The sequence below is a fragment of the Nomascus leucogenys genome, chromosome 4, assembly GCF_006542625.1.
Source record: "Nomascus leucogenys isolate Asia chromosome 4, Asia_NLE_v1, whole genome shotgun sequence".
Lineage (NCBI taxonomy): Eukaryota > Metazoa > Chordata > Mammalia > Primates > Hylobatidae > Nomascus > Nomascus leucogenys.
In genome coordinates this window covers 100,032,131-100,054,160 of record NC_044384.1, presented here as the reverse complement: position 1 = coordinate 100,054,160, position 22,030 = coordinate 100,032,131, and the positions used below count along the sequence as shown (strand labels likewise).

The following is a 22,030-nucleotide window of genomic DNA, read 5'->3' as shown; positions in this document are numbered from 1 at the left end:
ACGGCCACGGCCACGTCCCTCCGCGAGAGGGGGCGGAGCGAGCGTGCGCGCCGGGCGCGCGCAGGCTCCGTAACCGAGCCCTGAGCCGCCTGCGCGGATCGGCGTCCGCAGCGGGCGGCTGCTGAGGTGAGGGCCGGGCCAGAGGAGAAGCATACTCGCTGGGGCGTAGGTCTGGGACCCCCCTGTCCGCCCTGGCGCGACCTCAGGACTCTCCGTGTCCCCTCCGTGACCCCCGCGGCCCGGGCCGCTCTTTGCATCTTGTCTTGCCCACAGCTGGCCTCGGTCGGGTCCGAGGGCCTGGATGCGACCTTGGGGCAGCCCCTACTCTTCGGGGCAGCCCCTACTCTTCCGGGCAGCCCACTGCCGCGGCCACCGGTGCAGGGCATGCCCCGGGGCCGTGGAGGTGAGGGAAAGAGACGCGAGTCGCGTTTTAACTCCGCCCCCGTCCCCCAAGGCCGCGCCTCGCAGCCTGGGCTGCAAACTTTAGCGTCCTTTAAGTTACAGATGTGCGTGGGGCTCCGTGAGGAGGTGGGCGAAGAGAAAGGCTCTGAGTAAATAGGCGAGGCCCGGGGTGAGCAGGGGCTGGAATCTGAAAGTGGGAGGTGGCGACCCCCCACCCACCATAGTCCTCCCGCCCCCTGCTAGCACCGAAGTTTAGCCCAGGACGTGGGCCGTTTAAGGGCCCGGCCCTCCGCCGCGGCGCACGTGAGCGGCACCAGGAAGCTGGCTGGGCGCAGCCTTCCCTGAGGCTCGCCGGCACCGGCCGCACGCATCCATCCCGGGCCTCTGAGCGGAGAGGGAACCGAGGCTAGAGGGAGGGCCAGTCTGCCCAAGGTCAGGGGCAGCGGCAGTTTCTGGGCGCCAAGTGTGGTTGGAGTCCTCCAGGAAGAGGGGCGTGACCAGAGCTCTAGTGAAGAGCCCTGACATTGTAAAGCTAGGTTTGGCTTCTGATTTCCCCAAGGGGTTTGAGAATGGGACCAGGGTGCTTTTAGAGGCACCGGTAGGCTTTCCCTGAGGAGGGTAATCAGGGCATGATGGTCGGCTCAGTGGTTATTTCCTGGGCAGGGGTGACTGTTATTTCAGCTCCCAGCACTGGAGCGCTCGGCCCCTGCCGCACTGGATGCCAGCAGTTACTAAAAGTGAGCCTGGCATTTCAGGTGAGCTCCCAGACCTCTTCCTTTTCTCTTGAATATAGGGGAAATTCACATTACCCCTCCCCGTGCCGACCAAGGCTCTGAGACCCCCAGGTGCGTTTTGTTTTTTTTTCCGTTTTCTGAGCAGTTTGAGAAGTGAGAGGAAGAGAAAGGTAGATGCTAAGTTTCCTTGAGGAGACAGGAAGTGTTCAGCTGAGATGGCAGATCAGGGTGAGGGCTTGTCATTCCCAAGGCAAATGGGGGCCTAGATGCTGAGAGTTTTCCAGCTTTGGACTCAGAGATGTCCAACAAGGATTTAATGCTTGAGCCTTTTTGGAAGCCAGTCACCAGAGAGGAGAGAGGAAGTGGAAATGAGGGGCTGGAGTCAGACTGTCTGGGCTTGTGTTGCCTGCATTTTGGTCCACGTGGCTCTGTTTAATACCTGTGTTACCTTGGGCAAGTCTCTTAACCTCTAACCACTTGAACCTTTAGCCTTATCTACCTCTTTGGATTGCTTTGAGGATGAATGAAGTAGCTGCGTTTCAACATTTAGACAGTGCCTGGCGTATAGTAAGCGTTCAGTGGAAGATTTCTCATCATTATCAAAGAAAATTGGAGTGAAACTTACTGGAGACAAGATGAGTAGGACAGGCAGAAAAGAGAGAGATACTGATGGGTAGAAGCACAGATGAGTGAGACTAGTGGGCAACACCTCAATTTCTTGACACCGAAAGTTTAGAAATTTACTTTGCCTCTTTGTGAGCAAATACTGTGTGCTCATTGACTCCAAAGACAGTTTTTTTTAGCCTAAAATCAACACCCAACACCCACAGGGAAGAAATAATTAGATCTAAGTTTTCCACAGAGTTGCAGCGTGGCCTTTTTAGCTTCAAAACCTTTTAAATGTTAAATATTACTTTTAAATAATTGGGGTGGGAATGTCCCCCCAGTGGGTCACATGGCTCCCTTCCTCTTTAAACAGTCTTCTCTGGGCTGTGATTTCTCCCCCCGCTGGGCAACTCACGTCAAGCCCTCTGTGTAAGAGGGTTAGGCCTCTGGCCCCAAGCTGCCTGGAGACCTAGGCAGCCTGCCTTGAATAGCTCACACACTGGCCTCTGTGTTATGTTCCTGGGCCTGCTCTTGAACAGCTTCTTTTCCTCTTATGGATAATTGTTAGTTCTTCCTGCCGTGCGACTCCCCTTTTAGCAGCCTTTTCCTCTTACTACTCACTGTTTCTTCTATGGGCTGGAAAATTGGGATGAAGCTTGTTAACATTGGTGGTTCAAGTCTGGGAAGCTTAGTGTTGGACTTTGTTCTACCTGCTCAGACCGTTTTGCTCTGGTCTTTCCTCTGGTTCTGGATGGGTGAGCTTGCTGGATAGCAAGGTCCCTGCAGGCCAGATGTACTTAGAAAAGGAGAGTTTCTTAGGAAATTCTCTTCCCGAGGCACATTTTCCCTCACAGGTTTTTGTTCCTTATGGTTTCCCTGTTCATTAATAAGTGTTTGGACCCTAGCATTTGCCAGTCCTCCCTCTGGCAGTCGTCCCTGAGGCTTGGGGAGGCTGGGCTGGTGGCATGGCTCAGCTGTGGGGAGGAAGAGGTAATGTGGAGGGAAGGCAGGCTGGCTGGTATCTGGTACATCTTGGGGGAGACTTGTCAGGGCCCAGAGTATGTCTCTGGCTGACTCACTCCTGTGCCCCCCTATGACTCAGTTTCCCCAGGTGTGACCAGCGCTGCCAGCTGACAGAGCTGCTCTGAGATCCTCACCAACTGCGATTAAGAAATAAAGAGGCTTGTGGCTTCAGTCATCCTTGTAGCTCCCTTCTAGGTCACTCTGTGTGTAAACACCTCTGGCCCCTCCCCTTTCTGGGTCAGAGCACCCAAGGCAGGTCTGAGGAGGTTGGGCCAGAACTGGTTGGCGGGCAGGTGGGCACATTGTCAGAGTAGGCTACCAGCCTCCTCTCCCTTCTTTCTCCTTTGCAGCTGCCTTGAGGTGCAGTGTTGGGGGTCCAGAGCCATGTCGGACTTGCTACTACTGGGCCTGATTGGGGGCCTGACTCTCTTACTGCTGCTGACGCTGCTGGCCTTTGCCGGGTACTCAGGGCTACTGGCTAGGGTGGAAGTGAGTGCTGGGTCACCCCCCATCCGCAACGTCACTGTGGCCTACAAGTTCCACATGGGGCCCTATGGTGAGACTGGGCGGCTTTTCACCGAGAGCTGCAGCATCTCTCCCAAGCTCCGCTCCATCGCTGTCTACTATGACAACCCCCACATGGTAAGGAGTCTCCATGGGGTTCTGTCCCATCGATGGACCTGGTGGGCCAGGGCTGCTTTGGGGAGGGTAGTTTTGGTTGCTGAGGAAAGGGTGGGAGAATCTTCAAGCTGGCCCTGCAAACCCCTCCTCTATGAGCTTGAAGCGCCTTCCAGATTTAGCCTGGACTTCTGCTCCCGGCATCCATTTGTGGGCTTTCTATTTGCCCAGGTCTCATTCCTCTTGCCCATGGCTACTTGTGGATTTCCAAATGCAGTGGACTATACCACCATGAATCCCTGGCTTGTGCCAGGACTTTGGTCCCCTGCCTCCTCTTCTTGTCATCCCTCCTTCCATCTCCATTTGGGGCCAGTGCTCTAAGGCCAGGCCATTCAGATTCTGCCCACTCTTTGGGGTTACATCTTGCTGTTTCTGTGCTTTCCATCCCTCAGCTCTTCTGCCATAGTTGTAGGCCCTTGAGGGCTGAGGGGGCAGTCACTGGGCATGGGGCTTGGAATCTTACCTCTTCAGCCATTCTGATGCCCCCCAACCCAGTGACATGGCATTTCCTTAGACCTCAAGCTGCTTAGTTAGGAGATGGCCTAGGGGGCTAGTGGAGCCAGATGAGTTACTTAAAATGTTCAGAATGCTGAAGTCAAAAACTAATCCAGCATCACTAGCACCCTGTTGGCGTCTGGCTGTTCTTACAACCTATGGTGAGTCAGAGCTTGCCAATGTAACCTACTGCTATGCTATGGGGTGGTGCTGCCCACAGCTGGATGGGCTGGCAGCTCTGTCAAGCGTTCTTCAGCCTCTACTACTAAGCCATGCCAAACCAAGCATTTGGAATCCCCAGCTCTGATTTCCTTGCCTGGAGAGCTCAAGTGGACAAGCCCTGCAGTCTACCCAGTGTGTGCTGACCGGCTTACTGGGGCACTAGTTGAAACAGGGTGTGCTGGTTCCCTCTCTGTGCCAGGTTCTACTCTACACCTACACTCTGGAGATGAATCAGACCTGGCTCTGCCCTCAGGAAGCTCTGTGTGGCTGACATGTCAGCCCCACATAAGTGATTCTCCAACAAGACACTGTGCTTGATGTCCACAGAACTTTGAGCTGTAGATTCAGGGAGGCTGCCATGAGTCTGCTGGGGAGGCTCAGAGAAGGGGTAGATTTCAGCTGGGCCTTCTCACGTAAGTAGAATTTTGCTTTGTTGGGAAGGGGTACTTGGCTGAGAAAACTGTGACAGCAAGAGCCTGAAGACATGGGATGACCGGAGAATTGTGGTTAGTAGACATGTCTTGGGTGGAGAAAGGTGGAAGGGTTTTCCCAGCCAGGTGGTGGGGAAGTACAGCAGCTTGAGAAGAAGGGTGTGGCACAATTTGCCACCTTTGTTTTAGGAAGTTAGCTGAAGGGCAGGTGGAGGAGGGAAGGAGATGAGGCAGGAGGCCGTAGAAGAGATTGGGCTGGGCCCAGGTGAGAGGTGACATGGGTTGGTTGAGGTTTTGCAGTCACATGGCCAGGAGATGGCACTAACTGAAGTTGGGAGCACTGGAGCCTGAGTGGGATGGGACAGACTGTGGGCTATGGGGAGCTCCTAGACCAGATGTGTGACCCTCACCCCTTCAAGGGCTCTGTTGTATAAGCCCCGCCCCTCCTTCCACACCTGGCCCAGTCAGAGCCATCTGCAAGAAGAGTCCTTGTAGCTGGCTGTCTTCTCATTGGCGTGTCTGCCTGTTCTGGAATCAACAGGTTGCGTCTTGTGTTGGAGGTGCTAATTCCTGGATGGGAAAGGGCTAAGGCAGCAGGGTACCCTGGGGTCAGTGCTGGAGGCTGGTCTAGGGAAGAGTGAGATGGAAGAAGCCTGGCATGGGATATTCTGGCCTGGCCACTGCCTCCTGCAGCTTTCCCAGAGATGGGTGGACCCCGTGGGGTGGGCCCTGGGTCTCCAGGGTTGGTTGGTCATAGTCTGACTTGGGTGCTTGTCTGGGGGACTGTGGCCTGAGAGCACAGCCTTGAGGCTAGCAGTCCCAAGTTCTGATTCTGTCCCATCACTGTCCTGCTGAGTGATCTTAGGCATATCACATAATCTTTCTGAGCCTCTATTTCCTTGTCTGCAGAGTAATGATAAAATACTGCTTCATAGTAGACTGAGAAGAGTTAAGTGATACAGGTGAGGCATTTACCCCAGCACTTAGCCCTCAACAGATGCTTAACAACAACAAAGATGGGGGGGAAAACCACTTGTGCAAACATATGCTGAGAAGTCAGACTGAGCAAACCTAGACCCTTGGCCTGGCTGTGGTCATTTGGCTGGCACAGAGGATGATGAACAAGTCAAGGTGGCCCTTCTGACCCTGCCCATCCCAGTCCTGGGTCAGTCCAGAAGACACCTGTGTCCCCATTTAGAGCTAGGTCACACTCTGGCACCTGGGATGGCCCAGGGACACTTGGGTCCCCATTTACTCTGGGAGCTGGTCAGTGCATTCTCTGCTCATGGCTATCACAGACTGGTCCGGAAGGACCTGAGGCCTCCTGGTCCACACTCCATATTATGGAGGGAGAAACAGGTTCAGATAGTAGGAGTAAGGTACTGATCTCATACGTTTTTGTTTTCATTTAACAAATATCTGAGCACCTGCTCTGTACCAGGCTCTGTGTTGGGCACTAGGGTACCATGGGGACCGGGACCTGCCAGTGTGTGAGTGTTAGGAGCCTAGAGGAAAGGCCCCATCCTGGTCCTGGAGTGGGCTGAGAACCCAAGCTTTTTGCCCCCTACGCTGCCTCCACCAGCAGTGTGCAGCCTGGGGCGTGCTCTGGTTCTCAGAGAAAGAGAATAGAGGCTGACCTGTTGAGTGTCCCACCCGCACTGTGTCCTTCCCTAGCCCAGAGCAACAGGAGCCAGAATCTGCTTCTCTGTGAGTGTGGGGAGGCAGTGAGGCTGTGTCAGGCTCTGTGAGTGGGGTGGTGAGTAACTAGGTGAGAGGTGCCACCTGGCTTTAGATGCTGCCCACCCCCATGAGGTGTGACGGACAGCTCCCTAGCCATGCCTCTTCCTGTCCTCTGCTGGGCAGGGAGGAGGCTGGTCCCACCTAGGCTGGGTGTGGACCCAGGAAGTAGCACAAGAAAGGGTACCACTAAGGTGGGACAGTGGCAGTTGCTGTGGACCTGTTCATAGTAGCTGCTGCTGGAGCTGTTAGCCTTGTGCCCTGGAGTCCTGTATGGGAAGAGGCTGCAGGTCTGGGTGAGTGGTTCCTGTGAGGCAGGAGGAAGGATTCCATTCTCCATCCCTGAAAGCCTTGGCATGGTTGGGGATGGGAAGGTGGGGAAGAAGTCTGTTGGGAAGTGGACAGACCCTGGCAGGAGCTCATGGGTGTACTCACCCACCTCAGAGCCCAGCATTCGTGGAGTGTGGGCCATTCCTCTTCAAGGTATGCAAGGGATGGGGGATGAGTTCAGAGGTAAGGATCACATGTAGGCGGATGTCAGTCACAGATCTGCTCCCTTACACACACTGGTCCATACTGCCCTTGCATGACTGGGGAAGGGTCCTAGCTAGAAAAACTGCTCTGCCTTCAGCCCTGCTTCTGGGGTGGGTGCTGGGGGCTTGGAAAGTGACTTCAGGCTCCCTTTTGGGGCCTAGTCCCTCTGGGAGCCTTCAGTGTTGGAGGGGAAGGAAGGAGCTAAGAGGACCCTGAGTGCCTCGTTTGATCCTGGCCAGCTCTGGCCTGTGGACAGGCCCTAGTGGCTGGGCTGCTGTCACTGTGCCTGTAGGCCCATCCTGTCTGCCAGGCTGGCTCTCTACCTCCTGCCCCACCCTTCCGCTGCTGTGTTTGGGGCTTAAGCAACCTGCCTGCTTGCTTATATGGGGAGCCTGGCTGGGGCAAGATGGGTGTGGCAGCTAGTTCAATTTATGTGGCCCAAGTGGGCCTGTATTTGCTGCCTGCATCTACTACCTAGGAGGTGGTGTTTGCTCCAGGCATGGATTGGGTTGGGGAACTGGTGGTACTTGCTTCTGCCTTTAGTAAACAAGACTGCCATTGAAGCCTCCTTTCCCCTAGTCCAATGAGAACCAAGGCCCAGGGCCACTAGGTCTGCAGGGGCCTGTGGTCATTTGGCTGGCATGACCACAGCCTCACAGAGGCTGGTGAGAGTTCTGATGTAGGCCTGTGTGACACTCCCTCTTCCCTCAGTGTGTGTGGAGAGGAGGCTCCCTGCCCTCCCTGGAGGCACTTAGTTTGGATGGAGCCTGGGAAGGGGTGAGGGAGTAGGATTTCCCAGGACTGACCTCCTCAACAAAGGCAATGGGAATGTGGGCTGGGATGTTTCCTGAGGGCTCAGTCCGCCCCCTATCCTGGTTACTCCATGGTTATTTTCTGCCAGGTGGAGTCCAGGCATTTGCTGTGCAGCAGTTTAACTATGTGGAACAGGTCTGGAAGCACGAGCTCCTCTCTGCCCACTAGCACTGCCCTTGAGGTGAGATGAGATGAGGTGTGAGAGGAAGGGGCTTTGGATTTGCCCCTCTGGGTTTGAATCACAGCTCCACTGCTAACCAATGTGTGACTTTAGGTGAGTCACTTGGCCTGTCTGAGTATGTCTCCTTATCTGTCACATGAGGATAAAAGAATCCCTACCTCAGGGTTTTTGTTTTGTGGGGGCTAATTGATAATGATATGGCCCAGTACCCAGCTCTTAATAGGTGGGTGTCACACTTGACATCCAGTCCTGCCTGAGGACCTCGTGCCACTGGGACTTTGTACTTTTAGGGACCCTGCCTGCCTCTCTGGTTTAGTCCCAGCCTCCTGCAGGTTGTCTGGGCCGTGTGAGGCGGCACAGTGCAGGGAAAAGCCATTGTGCAGCCCGCTTTCACCAGGGCTAATTTCTCGGACTCCTGAATGCCTCTGGGTTGTGTGGCGCAGCTCTGAAGCTGGTCTGCTTGGGTTTGAATCCTGACTTCAGCACTGCCTTGCTGTGTGACCTTGGCTGAATGGCTTGGTTGTCTGGGCCTCAGGAACAGGGTTGAAAACAGTACCAACCACAGAAGGCTGTTTGGATTTAATGAGCTTATGCTTGGAAGGCAGCGTCTGGGGAAAGTGGTGAGTGCCTGGTCGGATATCAGCTGTTTTTAGGATTCTGTTTGAAGGTACAGGGGTATAGAGGAAGGTTTGTGAAAGGTTTCTAAGTAAACTCACCTTTGAGGGCTGGTATCTTGTTGACTCCTCTCTTTCCTCCCGAGCCTGAAGAATGATGAGTCCTGTCCTCTGGCCTGGCTGTCTGCATCATCTCGTGTCCTGACTGGTGCCTGTCTCCGTGTGCCTTTGGGCATAAGCTTCCCAGGGAAGTTGGGGGTTGGTGTGTTGACCTGTAGCACCTAGGAGGGCAAACAAGGTCCTGTATCAACCCTCTGGTCATGGGCCAGTGCAGCTCCTCTATTCCCTTGGGAGTACAAGTGCAAATGAAGGGCCCTGCCTCTACTTTCCCCCTTAACTTGGGTAGCTCTGGGTCAGTGGGCTGGCATGGGAAGAGTAAGGGCAGGCCTCTGTGCCTGTGTTTGAGAGATGGTGCTGCTGTCCCTGTCAGGTTGTGTAGGTTGTGGGCCTGGGGTTGGCAGTTTCTATTAACCCTGAACCCAATGACTACATTTGGTCTGGGCCACTGACACCATTTCTCATTCCTGCATCCTGGAAGATTATCAGTCTTGTCCAGTTCCCAGACTCAGCGAGGTCTTGGCTTGGCAGGGGCCCTGAGGTGGCTGTCTTCACTATAGCCTCACACAACAGGGTCGGCAGGGCACTGTGACACCACTCAGGAAGGGGCAGTGGGGCCAGCCTTAGGACTAGCTCATACCTGGAAGCTTCAGGTTCTAAGCAGACTGCCCTCTTCTCCCAGTAATGGGACTCAGGAGGCTTTTCAGCCCAAAGGAGATGCTCTGGGGCCTGGCATGCCTCTGTTGTTTTCCTGGTACTCTTGCTTTCAGGACACATCCTGGATGGGCTTGTCTTTACCCTGAATGGTGGTGGGTCTGGCCACTGCCCTGTTTCCCAGATGTGGTTCCTTGTAGGTACTAGTTCTGGTGCAATTCTTGTTCTGGGCAGAGGTACCCAGAGAAATAGCTGATCTGGGGAGGAAGAGGAGCAGGCAGGTAGAGCTGGGAGGCCCAGGCCTATGTCCTAGGGTTAGGCCCAAATAAAGATACTGCATTGAGCCAAGGTAGATGGGGTCTCTTGCCCATCAGGACATCCCAACCTTCTGGGCGCTTGACAGCCTTAGTAGGCCTTTTCCCTGGAGGCGGGTCTGGGCTTTACTGGGAGGCCAGGAAAGCTTTCCTCTGCCACTGGATCAGCCTTGCCACTCCTTAGGCTATTTTAGGGCCTGTCCCATTTCCTCCTTGCTGGTGCCTTGTTCAGCTGCTTCCCAGTTTCAACTTTGCATGGGGCCGCTTAGTGGGTGGTAGGCTTACTGAGAGACCTTCTAGGCTCCTCGTTAGGCCAGGGCAGGGGAGGGGGTAGGAAGTGTTCTTACTTGTGGAATTAGGGAGTTGCTCAGCCAGGAAAGGAGCTGCTGTGCCCCACACACCTCCTGGATCCTGGGAGCCCTGTCTTCTTAGCTCCCTTCTTCCACTGTGACAGGAGCTCTGCCTTTTCCCCAGGTGGAGGGAGAGGAAGTTTGTTATGGTGCAGGGCTTGTGTGTGGATGCATGTACTGTCACTGAGCATGCCTCAAGAACTTTCTGTGTGCGCAGGATCCTGGACCTTTTTGCCTAGAGGCCTGGAGTGATGGAGAGAGATGGGGAGGCCATCAGTTACAGTGCAGCACAAGACCTGCTCCCTGGTGGGTACTTGGGATCAGAGAGGAGGGGCTGCTTGGTGGAGAGCAACAGAAGGCTTTGAAGGGGAAAGTTGAGCTGAGTCTTGCAGGATGGGCAGGAGTTTCCCAGGCAGAAGGGACTCTGGAATAGGGTGAAGAAGGACATTTCAGGCAGAGGAAGTAGCTTACGCAAAGGCAGGAAGCATGGGAGGATGTGGCATGTTTGGGGAGCTGCAAATAGTTTCATGTGGGTGTGTGTGGGGGTGTGGCAGGTGAGGAGGCTGGCAAGGCAGGCTGGGCCAGAGCCTGGATCCATCCCTCCCTCTGCCAGGCAGACACTCAGTAGGTGCCTGCCCATCTGGGCTCTGGCCCCTGCTGGGGCCTGAGGCTGCAGAATGGGAGTGCAAGGTGAGTGTGTGGGCAAATTCATGCAGTGTTATGTGGGCCACTCCAAAAGAGCCTGCCTATTGGCTTGTGAATTTAGTTTCATCCTAGAGGTAAATTGGGAGCCATTGAGAGGTTCTGAGCAAGATGACCACATGTGTTCTGGTGCCTTTTGGCTACTGAAGAGGATGTTGAGCTGGGAGTCCCATAAGGGCTGCTGAAGCGTTCCCAGGAAAGACCCTGGAACTCAAACCCAGGCAAGCCAGCTATAGAAAGGCAGAGATCAGGCCGGGTGCGGTGGCTCACGCTTGTAATCTCAGCACTTTGGGAGGACGAGGCGGGCGGATCACGAGGTCAGGAGATCGAGACCACGGTGAAACCCCGTCTCTACCAAAAATACAAAAAATTAGCCGGGCGTGGTGGCGGGCGCCTGTAGTCCCAGCTACTCGGAGAGGCTGAGGCAGGAGAATGGCGTGAACCCGGGAGGCGGAGCTTGCAGTGAGCCGAGATTGCGCCACTGCACTCCAGCCTGGGGGACAGAGCGAGACTCCATCTCAAAAAAAAAAAAAAAAAAAAAAAAAAACAGAAAGGCAGAGATCAAGTGACCTTTCATCGGTTTCTCTATGTGACTTATGTAGATGTTTCTCTTGCACAGCACAGGTTAGTAGGATCAGGGACATGAAGATAGGCTTTGTGGCAGGCAGTGTCTCTTGGCTTGTCAGCAGGAGGTCTGCCAGATAACTTCCTGCCTATCTGGTCATTCTCAAGTCTTGGCGTTTGAGTAGGGCAGTTCCACCATCTAGAGACAAGAGATGGTATTGCAGTGATCTCCTGTGCCTCTGGGTGGGGTGGGAGGAGCTTCAGGCCAAAAGAAGTGACTGTGTGCAAGGTAGACTTGCAGAGGGCAAGAGAGTTTACAGCAAAATATTGGGGGAGAACAGAGTGCCACTGAGCCACCCTGAAAGGCTCTCCAAGAGGGCATTTGAACTTGAAGGACAGGCAGGGAGGAGCTGCATATTCAGAGGTTTGGGTGGTCTGGCATTCTAGGCCATGGACAGTTGTTTGGACTGTGTCATAGCTACTAATAACCAACACTTATGGGGCACTTGCTGAATGCTGGACCCAGGCTAAGCTCTCTTGAAGTTTCTTGTTTAATATGGCAGTTCTGTAAGTAGATATTGAGGAACTGGGGCTCCCAGAACCCAAGGGACTTGTCTAGAATCACACGACTCAGATTCACACCGTGGCCTGCCTCTCTCAAGCTGTTTCTGACCACTACACCCTGTTGCCTGCTACTAAAGCTCTGAGCCAGGTTTGGATGCCATAGGCTTCAAGGGGGCTGCAAGGGGACCAGAGCTGCAGACAGTTGAGGGTGACCGTTAGGGTCTGCTTAGAAGTGAGAGCCTGGAATAGGTGCCCAAGTACCAGGCAAACTGTGACTAAAAGGAAGGGCTGGGTTGGCCTGAGTAGAGGAGGCCATTCAGGGCTGAGAAACCCCCAGTGGATTTCAGAGAGGGCTTGGAAAGGGCTGTAATGGGAGGGAGAGGTGAGAACAGGTAATAATGACTTCACAGTGCTGGGAAGGAGGACTGGGGAGAGGAGTAAGTGGAGGTAGAGGGAGAAGCCTCTTTAAACTTAGGGGTCATCCCTGTGAAGGTGAACTGCTGGCAAAAAAAAATTTTTTGCGGTGGGTGGGGAGAAAGGAGCCTTCAGAGTTGAGCAAAACCCAGGATTGAGGGTACAAGGTCTGTGCTGAATCTCTTGGATTCAAGATCATATGCCTCTGAGGGCCCAGCCTGAAGGCTGGTACAGACTTAGGCTCCTGGAAAGCTGACATGGGAAACAGGTAGCAGTAGGTGAGACAAAGTGAGGCCTCTTGATGCCAGGAGAAATGAGTACTGGGCCTTGCAGCCTTGGTTCAGTCCTAGGAAGTGTTGGAGGCTCACATAGGAGCCTTACATGGCTGAAGTTTCTGGAGGCCAGAGGAGGGAAGCTAGGTAGGGAGGCGAGCAGAATGGGAAGTGCAGGCACTAGCAACCTACAGAGACTTGGAGGGGAACCAGTGGTCTTGGTTTTTAGCCAGGAAGGGACTTAGGAAGTGGGATAGGTCCCTGGATGAGCCATGGGTTGCAGAAGAAGTCTAGAGGCTCTGGTGATGGTAGCTGGCCCTACCAGAGGGATGGGGAGGATGATCTCTTCACAGAATTTCACCAGCAACCCAGATGTCAGTGATCCCAATCCTATGTCCTGACAGGTGCTTCCTGCAGCCCCTCCACAGCCACTTGGCAGGTTCTGACCCTGCAAGCATGTGTGTAAACACACACACACATGTTCTTGCTTTCCTAGGGCATGACCTTGGAGGGCTCTGAGCTCTTTATTCCCACTCCTTAGTTTTGCTCCCTTGCCTGCCATAATTTCTCTGCCTGTGAAGCCTGCTCTTCTCCAGGAGATAGGAGGGAAATTAGCTAATAGGATTGTGCTGGACTCAGGCTGCGGGATCAGCCACTGTACAGTTCTGCTGGTGGCCCTGGGGCATGGGGGCTGACAGAGGGTCTCATGGTGGGGTGGAAGGGCCCCCTCAGTGGAGCCATGTGGAGGGTGATGGTTCAGAGGTCCTCTCTGCCCTTCCCTCTCCTGGCCTCCAGAAGGGCAGAGACCAAGTCTAACCCCTCACTATGATCCCTGGGTTTCCACAGGGCATGGCATGTTTGTTGAAGGAATAGATGAGAGTCCTGTGGTATGATGCCACAGGCAGGGGCCATAGGTGGGTTCCAGTAAGAAAATAGCTAGCTCTGTCCTGGTATCTGGAGCTGCATGGCTTGTCGGAGCTTCTCGTTCTTTTAGGCCTGATGTGGCACAGCCCCAGGAGGAAGGAAGTCTGAGGGCCTCCTTCCTTTGCCCAACTCTCACACCCATTCTTTGCTTCCCCAGGTGCCCCCTGATAAGTGCCGATGTGCCGTGGGCAGCATCCTGAGTGAAGGTGAGGAATCGCCCTCCCCTGAGCTCATCGACCTCTACCAGAAATTTGGCTTCAAGGTGTTCTCCTTCCCGGCACCCAGCCATGTGGTGACAGCCACCTTCCCCTACACCACCATCCTGTCCATCTGGCTGGCTACCCGCCGTGTCCATCCTGCCTTGGACACCTACATCAAGGTGAGGCACAGGCCTGGGGTGTGTGTGTTGGGGACAGCCAGGCCCCTTGGGTGGAGCTGAGGAGGACTGCCTAGAATGGGAGGACGAAGTTGTTTTGGGAGAGCAGCACCCTGGGGCCCTCATGGAACAGGTACCTGTGGAGCTAGGAAGATGGGCAGAGGTTGCTGGCATCTCTTTCAGATGCCCAAGATTTTTTGGGAGCCGGCGCATATCCCAAGAGCATGGAGAGCTTGTTCGTAAACCTGGTCTGGTTAGTTTGGCTCTGGCTTTGACCAAAGACATCCTTAGTGCTTATCCCACACTCCTGGCTCAGATGAATGGACAGGCCACTTTATTCTCATCCTGCTGGAGGCCTGCAAAGCAAGGACCTGAGGCTTCCAGTGTCTGGGCAGGCCCCAGGTAATCATGTATTGCCTGTGGCCCTGCCTGTGCATGGGCTTATACACCTGCTCCCAGAGGCCAGGGCTGGGGCAGCAGTGGCAGGCTCTGTTTCCTTTACTTCCTGACTTGGTTACTGGCAATGCTGGCAGCCCAACCTTCCTGGAGGAAGGAGAGCCAGTCACCAGGTCATCTGACAGGTTTCTGTGTCTACAGAAATTTTTTTAAAACTTGCCCTGGTACACATCCCTCCTCCCCTAAACATTTTGTAAACTTGGTTGCTGGGGAAATGACCCCAGTTTGGGCTTGGACGTGATTGTTTGTTCATTCATTTAACTTGTATTTACTGTCTGAGTGCCAGGTGCTATAATGGGCACAATGTGAATGAAACGTTGGTGCATGAAACAGACATTCACAGTGAGGTGGTGAAGATAGGTAATAAATATCAGACAAAAATAGGACATGTGCTAGAGAAGGAGAGGGTGAGAAAAGTCAGGGAACCAACTTGGACAGAATGGTCAGGGACAGCCTCTCAGAGGAGATAACCTCAAGGTGGAGTCCTAGAAGAGCCTTTAGAGAGGAGATAAGAACTTCTAGGCAGAGCTTTGGTCTAAATGCAGCAGGAAGTCACTGCAGTGTTCCAACCAGGAAAATAACACAGTTGGAGCCACGTCTGTACAAGATGAGCTGTCCCATCTCTGGGCAGGGTGGGACTGGACCACAGATCTGGGACCAGGTGGAGATGCTTAGGCCTAGGGCTAAGGAATTAGCCTAGGAGGCTGTCATGAATCCCAGTGTGAGTGGTGGCAGCTTGGGCAGGCCCAGCAGCTATAGAGCTGTGGATAAGGATGGAGATTTACAATCACTTTTGGGATAGAACTGATGGACTTTGGGTGGATTTGCTGTTGTGGAAGAAGAGGCAGTGAGGGAGTCACAGAGGGCTCTGCTCCCCTCTGGCCTGGGCAGGTGGGCAAGTGTGTAGTGATGCTTTTCACTGACATGTGGGGAACTGAGGGAGGCCCTGGTTTTGGGGGGAAGGTGGCTATTTGGGCTATGTCAGGGGAGCTGCCTGAGATACATCTAAGTTGAGGGGTGTGGAGTCAGCAATGGTATGTGTGGCCTGGAGTTGAGTAAAGGCTGGGCTGGTGGATATATTTGGGGACATCAGCCTGTTGGCAGTATTTGACCTGGGAGGCTGCCCTGTGCCTCCCTGCCTTTGTGGGGCCAGGTAGGCGGTGGACAGCCTGTGGCAGCAAAGGCGGTGCAGAGGGCGTGGCCAGTGTGGCAGGGGTCAGGGAACAGGACAAGAGAGTCAGTAGGAGTGAGAGCCTGGTACACTTGGAGGATCCTTGCAACTTTGTTCACCAAAGCAGCTTGGGGAAAGGGACAGAGCGTTGATGATGGAAAAGGGAGCTCAGATGTCCCTGGAGTCTGGTGTTGGGGCTGAGGAATGAATAAATGAGGCCCTGGGTCACCAGCTGTGTCCTTGGTGGTCAAAGACAGGTTTGAAGAATCAGGAGTGAGAAGACCTGGAAAGGGAAGGGCTGTCACGGTGGTAGGGCAGGGGCACAGGGAGAATAGGGGGGAGTTTCCTTTGTGAGCTGGAGGGTGGTGGCCAGAAGGGGTGCGGGGCAGGATGTGCTTTCCTGGCTGCAATTGGACTGGAGGTGGGGGCGGGCTGGCTGGTGGTGTGGGCAGGAAGGAAGGTACCAGTGCCCTAGGCCTGCTTAGTGTGCCACCTCTGGGGAGTCCCGCCCCATTTCACTCAAGGAAGGCCTCTCCAGTCCTATCGGTGCCATCCTCAACCTCCTGGGCCCATCTGGAGGGGCACCCCTGGGAAGAGACTTCTTGGGTTCCAGACCTCAGAACAGGACGTGTGGCATGTGGTTGTGGTGGCGAGCAACTCAGCCACCAAAGCCTTTTCCTGGCTTCAGGGGTTTATTTTTAGACACCTTTGTCCAAATTTCCCGGCCCCTGACAGCTTCACAAGTTGCCTGGTTTTGACGTCACCTCTTTGATGAAAGCCCTTCCTCCTTCCTCCCCGCTCCCATGGGAGCCTGTCAGCTGTGCTCCTGGAGTGGGGGTTGAGACAAGGAAGCCAGTGATATGGGGGAGAGCAAGGGTCTTCTCCCAGAGACATCTGTGAGGCATGCCATTGTGTGGGCTTGGCCATCAGCGGGGAGAGTAAGATAGAGGCCGGCTGCCCACAGAAGAGGCATGGCCCAAGGTCCTGGGCTTGTTTTGGCAGCAGGGTGTGGGGGTTGCCTCTGTGCCTGTGTTTAGCCTGACCTTGCATCTTGGGGAACAAAGCCAGGGGAGGGATGAGGAAGGGGCCAGCTCTGTTTGCTGGTCACAGCCTGCAGTGGACAGGGGTGGCCCTGTGCCTCTCTCAGCCCAGGAGACAGCAAGGAGAGAGTATAAGGCTCCTTTCCATCCCTGCCTTCATCTCCCCCGCCCTGGGGTCAGAGAAAGGAGATTACTAATGAGACTAGGTCCTTCTGACTCTTCTAGCACCGACAGCTTTTAACTGTGTGTGCGTGCGCGTGTGTACACCCTTCTTTTTCTCTCTGGATCTGGGACTGCTGTGAAGGCTCTTCAAATGGAATGACAGCAGCCGTCAGCTTTCTGCTTTGGCAGGGGTGAGGGAGGCCAGGAGCCCTGCTGTCAAGAGTTGCAGCGGGGGGGACTTGGCAGGCTCACCAGCCTCTCCAGAGGCTGGGTGAGGGGCAGGGGTGAATGGATCTTAGCTTTGGGTTTGGGAGGTGGAGAGCAGCTGCTGTCCTGGGAGTTGCAGATATGCATGAGCCTGGAACAGGATTGGTCTCATGGGACAGAGGGACCTGAAGTTCACGGCGAGAGGCCCAAGGAGAAGCACTTGTCAGGACTCTCGGGATTCTGGAAGGGATGGCTGATCTCAGCTTTCCTGGTTTGCATGGCAGCCTCTGGCTCTCTGGCTAGCCTTCCCCAGCTTGGCAGCCTGGCAAACTGCTATAGGAGCTGGAACTCTGCCTTTCTCCATATAAACTGCTAAGGGCCCCCAGGCTGAACACTCATTCCCCAGGAATCCATGGGTACTGTGTGACCATCACTCCATATGGAAGATGCTTCAGCTTTGTCAGGCTGCTGCGCTGGAGTCCAAGGAGGTGGCCTCTAGTACAGGAGGAGACCACTCCCCAAGTCCCAAGAAGGGGGTGTCTTCTGGAAGCTGCAGGATGGAACAGAGCTTGCTTGAAATTGCAAACCTGCAGAGGAGAGATGGGGCCCAGATGTGAGCCCAGAGCAATGGGCAGAGGCCCCCAAATTCACCAGTCTTAATGAGTGTCCAGGGAAGGCTTTGGACACATGGAACAGACCAGGACTGAGGGATGGGCCTGGGAATTCAATGTGTGGGATTGTGTGTGTAAGGTCTCTAGTGCAGTTTGCTCATATCTGTCTGTAGCACTTGGTGAGGAACGCCATTGAGAGTGTTTGACTGGCACAGCCAAGCCCCCATGCCTGACTTCTCTTCCAGGCCTGTCCAGAATCTTTTTCATAAGTGCGCTTCCCCATGGTCTTTGATTTCAGGGAGTTTTTAGGGGAGGGTCTTTGTAAAATGGTTTGAGCTTCCTCTCCCAAGTTTAGGGTATTATAGGGCATTGTTCATGTAGTGGCTGATTGGCTGGGGAGTGCAGGTGGCTCTGGAGGTCAGACTAATGTCTGAGTATCCACCATCAAATTGGAGAAAAGCGTGTGGGGAGGGGTCACTGAGGGGATATAGTGAGCCTGTAAGGGGAACCTTGGTGGCTGAATTCTGAGACAGCTGGGTTGACTGGGACTGTCTTACCAGAGGCTTAAAGGGATAAGGCCAGGTGTGGTGGCTCATGCCTGTAATTCCAACACTTTGGGAGCCGGAGGCGGGAGGATCACTTGAGCCCAGGAGTTCAAGACCACCCTGGGCAACATAAGTGAGACCCTGCCTCTAAAAAAAAAAAAACAGAAAAAAAAAAATTAGCCAGGCATTTGTAGTCCCAGCTACTCAGGAGGCTGAGGGGGGAGGATCGCTTGAGCCTGGAAGGTCAAGGCTGCAGTGAGCCATGATTGTGCCACTGCACTCTATCCTGGGTGACAGAGTGAGACTCTGTCTCAAAAATAAATAAATAAATAAATGAAGGGGGCATGGTGGCTCACACCTATAATCCCAGCACTTTGGGAGGCTGACGCAGGTAGATTACTCCAGCTCAGGAGTTTGAGACCAGCCTGGACAACATGGTGAAACCTCGTCTCTACAGAAAAAAAATACAAAAAAATTAGCTGGGCATGGTGGCGTGCACCTGTGGTCTCAGCTACTCGGGAGGCTGAGACAAGAGAATTGCTTGAGCTCAGGAGACAGAGGTTGCGGTGAGCCAAGATCACCCCATTGCACATCAGCTTGGGTAACAGGAGTGAAACCCATCTCAAAAAAAAAAAGTAAAAACATTAAAAAAAAAGGAAGGAAGGAAATAAAGGTAAGGAAGTAAAGTAAGAAAGTAAGGCAAGGACCCCAGACCATAGTTCTCAGACTGCTCTGGCTGTGCTGAGGTGCCCTGTGGCTATCAGTCTGGGGCGGGAGCTGTACTCAGACCCTTTCCTGCTTCACCTGGAGTAGTTCTGCCTGTGAGTTTTACAACCCAGGTGTCTTGAGCTTTCGTTTGGAAGGGAGCTTCTGAGGCTCAGCTGGTTTGAAAACCTCTGTCCTAAGAGAGGTGCAACACTGGGCAGATGCCAGTTCCAGTACCCACTGCATGTCTGTTCTCGATCCTGAGGATGCTGTAACTGCAGTGTGAGTGGAGCTGGGAGACACCAGGGTCCGGCCCTTAGGTAGGGCAGGGGCTCCAAAGAGAGGCACTTGTCTTGAGTCCCCTCAAGTATGACTGATTGGAAGCCGGACCTGGAGGGACCCTGGGGAGCTGCAGGTTGGAGTTCTCCTGGGGTGGTGGTGACTGAACTCCTGAGTGGTGGGTGATAGCATTATGGGGCAGCCAGCTTGGAACTAAGGCCTATGGGCCCCAGTAGGGTGCCTGTGGAAGTGGGTCAGCCTGTTGAGCAGTGGCTGTGAGGAAGCTTGAAACAGCCTGGCCACAGCCTGTGTTCTGTCCATTGGGCATAGAACCCCTTGTGTTTGTTTCCCCTTAGTCTGCCTCAGTGACCCTGAGGGAGTCAGTGGGTGGGTCTGAGTCCACACTGGGGCCAAAACACCAGTGCAGAGCCAACAAGGCCTCGGCAGGGAAATACAGGTGAGGACGCCACGCGTGGTGGCTCACGCCTGTGATCCCCACACTTTAGGAGGCTGAGGTGGGTGGATCACCTGAAGTCAGGAGTTTGAGACCAGCTGGCCAACACGGTGAAACCCCATCTTTACTAAAGGTACAAAAATCAGCTGGGCTTGGTGGCACACACCTATAATCTCAGCTACTCAGGAGGCTGAGGCATGAGAATTGCTTGAACCCGGGAGGCAGAGGTTGCAGTGAGCTGAGATCACGACACTGCCCAGTGAGCTGAGATCACGACACTGCTCTCCAGCCTGGGTGACAGAGCAAGACTCCGTCTCAAAAAAAAAAAAAAAAAAGCAGGTGAGGGAGCCCCAACAGGAATGTGAAATCTGTGGTCATTTCCCTCTTCCTGCCTGTCACCTTTGCCAAGCTAACATGGGAAGCTTCCAAACTTTGTTTTTAACAAGGGAGGCCCTCTTGGCATCTCAGCTCAGTCACTTATTCAGCAGTTATTTACTGAGGTCTCTTGTGTGTGTCATTGTTCTGTGCATGGAGGAACCAGCTAGGAGGCGTCATAGAGTCCTAATCAAAGCCAGCATCCCCATTGTTTTACAGATGGGGAGGCTGAGGCCTAGGGAAGGAAGGTGCCCCAAGGTCAAGGGATGGAGCGGTAGCTGAGTCCAGTCTGGGTCCCTTAGGCTGAGGATCGTTCTGATGGCTACATGCCTTTTGGCACTCTGTCCTGTACATAAGTGGGGCTGGAACCAAGAGGCTGAGGACTTGTCATCAATTTGGGATATGCTTGGGATGGTGCCCTAAGGTGGGCTTTCTTTTCTTCTTTCTCCAGCCCTGGTAGTCATAGTTGGAGGCTGAGGCTTCAGGTCTAGGAGACTGCTGGGGGAGCCGAGGCAAAGCACAGGAAGAGGCTGTGTACCCACTTGCCCAGCAGGCACTCATTAAGGCAGGCCTTGGCAGCTGCTCTGGGCACAGGAAGCAGCTGCTGCAGGCACCTTGTCGGGCCTCATGTCCACACCCTCAGTGAGGCAGAGGTGGTTCTATTCCCAGGCTTCCCTCCCTGGATCTCAAGGGCTGGTTCACCTGCTGGTGCTGCCACCTGCTAAGTGGCCTGCTCTGGCACAGGGAGAAGGGCACTTTTGGCAGCATCAGGACCTGGAGCTAGTGACCATCTTCCATCACTCTTTCTTCTTCCATCTCCTCCAGCCACAGAGCCTAGCCATGCCTGGGGGTGGGGAGGGGAGGGATAGATTCGCTGGGAAAGGCAAAACAACCCTTGTGCGGTGGTGGCATTTGGGCTGCACCTATAAGGTGGGCAGTGTTCCCCAGGTGGGAAGGCAGGTCAGGCAGAGATACTGGCTTGGTGGCAGTCATGGCTTGTGTATCCAGTGAGGCTGGAGTACAGGAGAGGAGCAAGAGTTTGGTCCTAAGAGATATAGGTTGGGTCCTGCAGGCACTAGGGAGACACTGATGGCATCTGAGCAGATGAGTGACAGTATCCAGGCTGGGATTCAGATCAAGTCTCTTGAGTACCTGGGAGATGGGGAGGAAGAGCCAGAGGCCACAGCCAAATTCTGCACGAAGATAATGCAAGTTAGCTGAAAGTAGCAGTGACTTTTCGTTCCCAGATGTCCCCAAGCCAAGAGGCGATCCTCCCACCACACCAGGGCTTGGCTTCCCCGGCTCCCCTTAGGGAGCTACCCTTGGGTGTTGAGGTGTTGGGGGCCAGGCCTCTCCCCTTTGTTGGCCTAGGCACTGGAACCTGCTCCTTAGCCTCTTTGGCTTTACCCCACCTCCCTCCCTTCTCCCAGGAATGAAAGCACAAAGCCAGCCTTTGCTAGGGCGGCGTGGGAGCCACCACTCTCAAAATACCATCTCAGATATTATAGCTTGGCAGCCCTGCAGGACCCTGGGGGCTGAAGCTTGTCTGGATGGTGCTGTGGGGTTGGGCTGTCACCAATCCAGAGGGAGCCTTCTTCCCCAGGCAGATGGAATTTACTTATCAAAGAAGAATTCTGTTGCTCTTCTCCAGGAAGCTCGAGATTGGAATTAGGGAGGGGAAAGAGATTCCAAGGAGAGAACTCGCAGTGCACCCCCTCTCCCCCAAGCAGAACAACTTCTCCTTCAGCTGAGCCCTCAGATGAGGAGAGGCTAGCTGTCTAGTTATACAGGTGGGAAGGAGAGGACTTCCCTGAGGAGTGGAGCGGAGGTCAGAGGTACCAGTTGGAGATGAGAAATTCAGGGCCTTCTTCTCTCCCTCTCTTCTGTCCCCTGTCTCCTCTCCATCCCCACTTGCCCACTTGTCCTTCCCCTCTGGCAATTCCTGACTCCTCTGGCTCTCAGGTGCTTGGCTTCCCAGCTCCATCTGTAGGAGCAGCCTTCCTGCTGCTGGATAATCATCAGCAACCAGTTTGTCAGCTTGTGAGCAGGACAGGGCTCAAGGTCCTTGACTACACAGACAAGCTGCTAAGAATGCTGGATCTTGGAGAGGGGGTGGGCTGTGGAGCCTGCGATGGTAGAGCCATCATCTGGAAGGCTGTGGCTTTCCTCCCAGATTTGCAAGGGAGAGCAATGGAATCTCAGGGCTGACTCACCCAGTGCTCTAGCTGAGCTCTCCTTGGGGTACTCATTCCTGTACTCCCCAACCCTCTGGTCTGGCCACACAACGGCCCAGGCCCAAGAAGG

The 22,030-nt window shown here is 54.4% G+C and overlaps 1 protein-coding gene across 4 annotated transcripts in view; it reads left to right on the top strand.

The window, feature by feature from the left end:
- The first annotated feature begins 43 nt into the window (after positions 1-43).
- Positions 44-22,030, top strand: part of TEX264 (testis expressed 264, ER-phagy receptor) — a 33,519-nt gene continuing 11,532 nt past the window's right edge. The window contains exons 1-3 of one of the 4 annotated variants that reach the window (XM_030811669.1): positions 44-126; positions 3,116-3,407; positions 13,503-13,724. In XM_030811669.1, the coding sequence (XP_030667529.1) occupies positions 3,150-3,407; positions 13,503-13,724 (480 nt within the window). In that variant the 5' untranslated portion in view covers positions 44-126; positions 3,116-3,149. Of the gene's footprint in view, positions 404-794; positions 1,158-3,115; positions 3,408-13,502; positions 13,725-22,030 lie in introns of those variants that run through there. The other 3 variants (XM_030811670.1, XM_030811672.1, XM_030811671.1) reach the window with 3 other exon arrangements.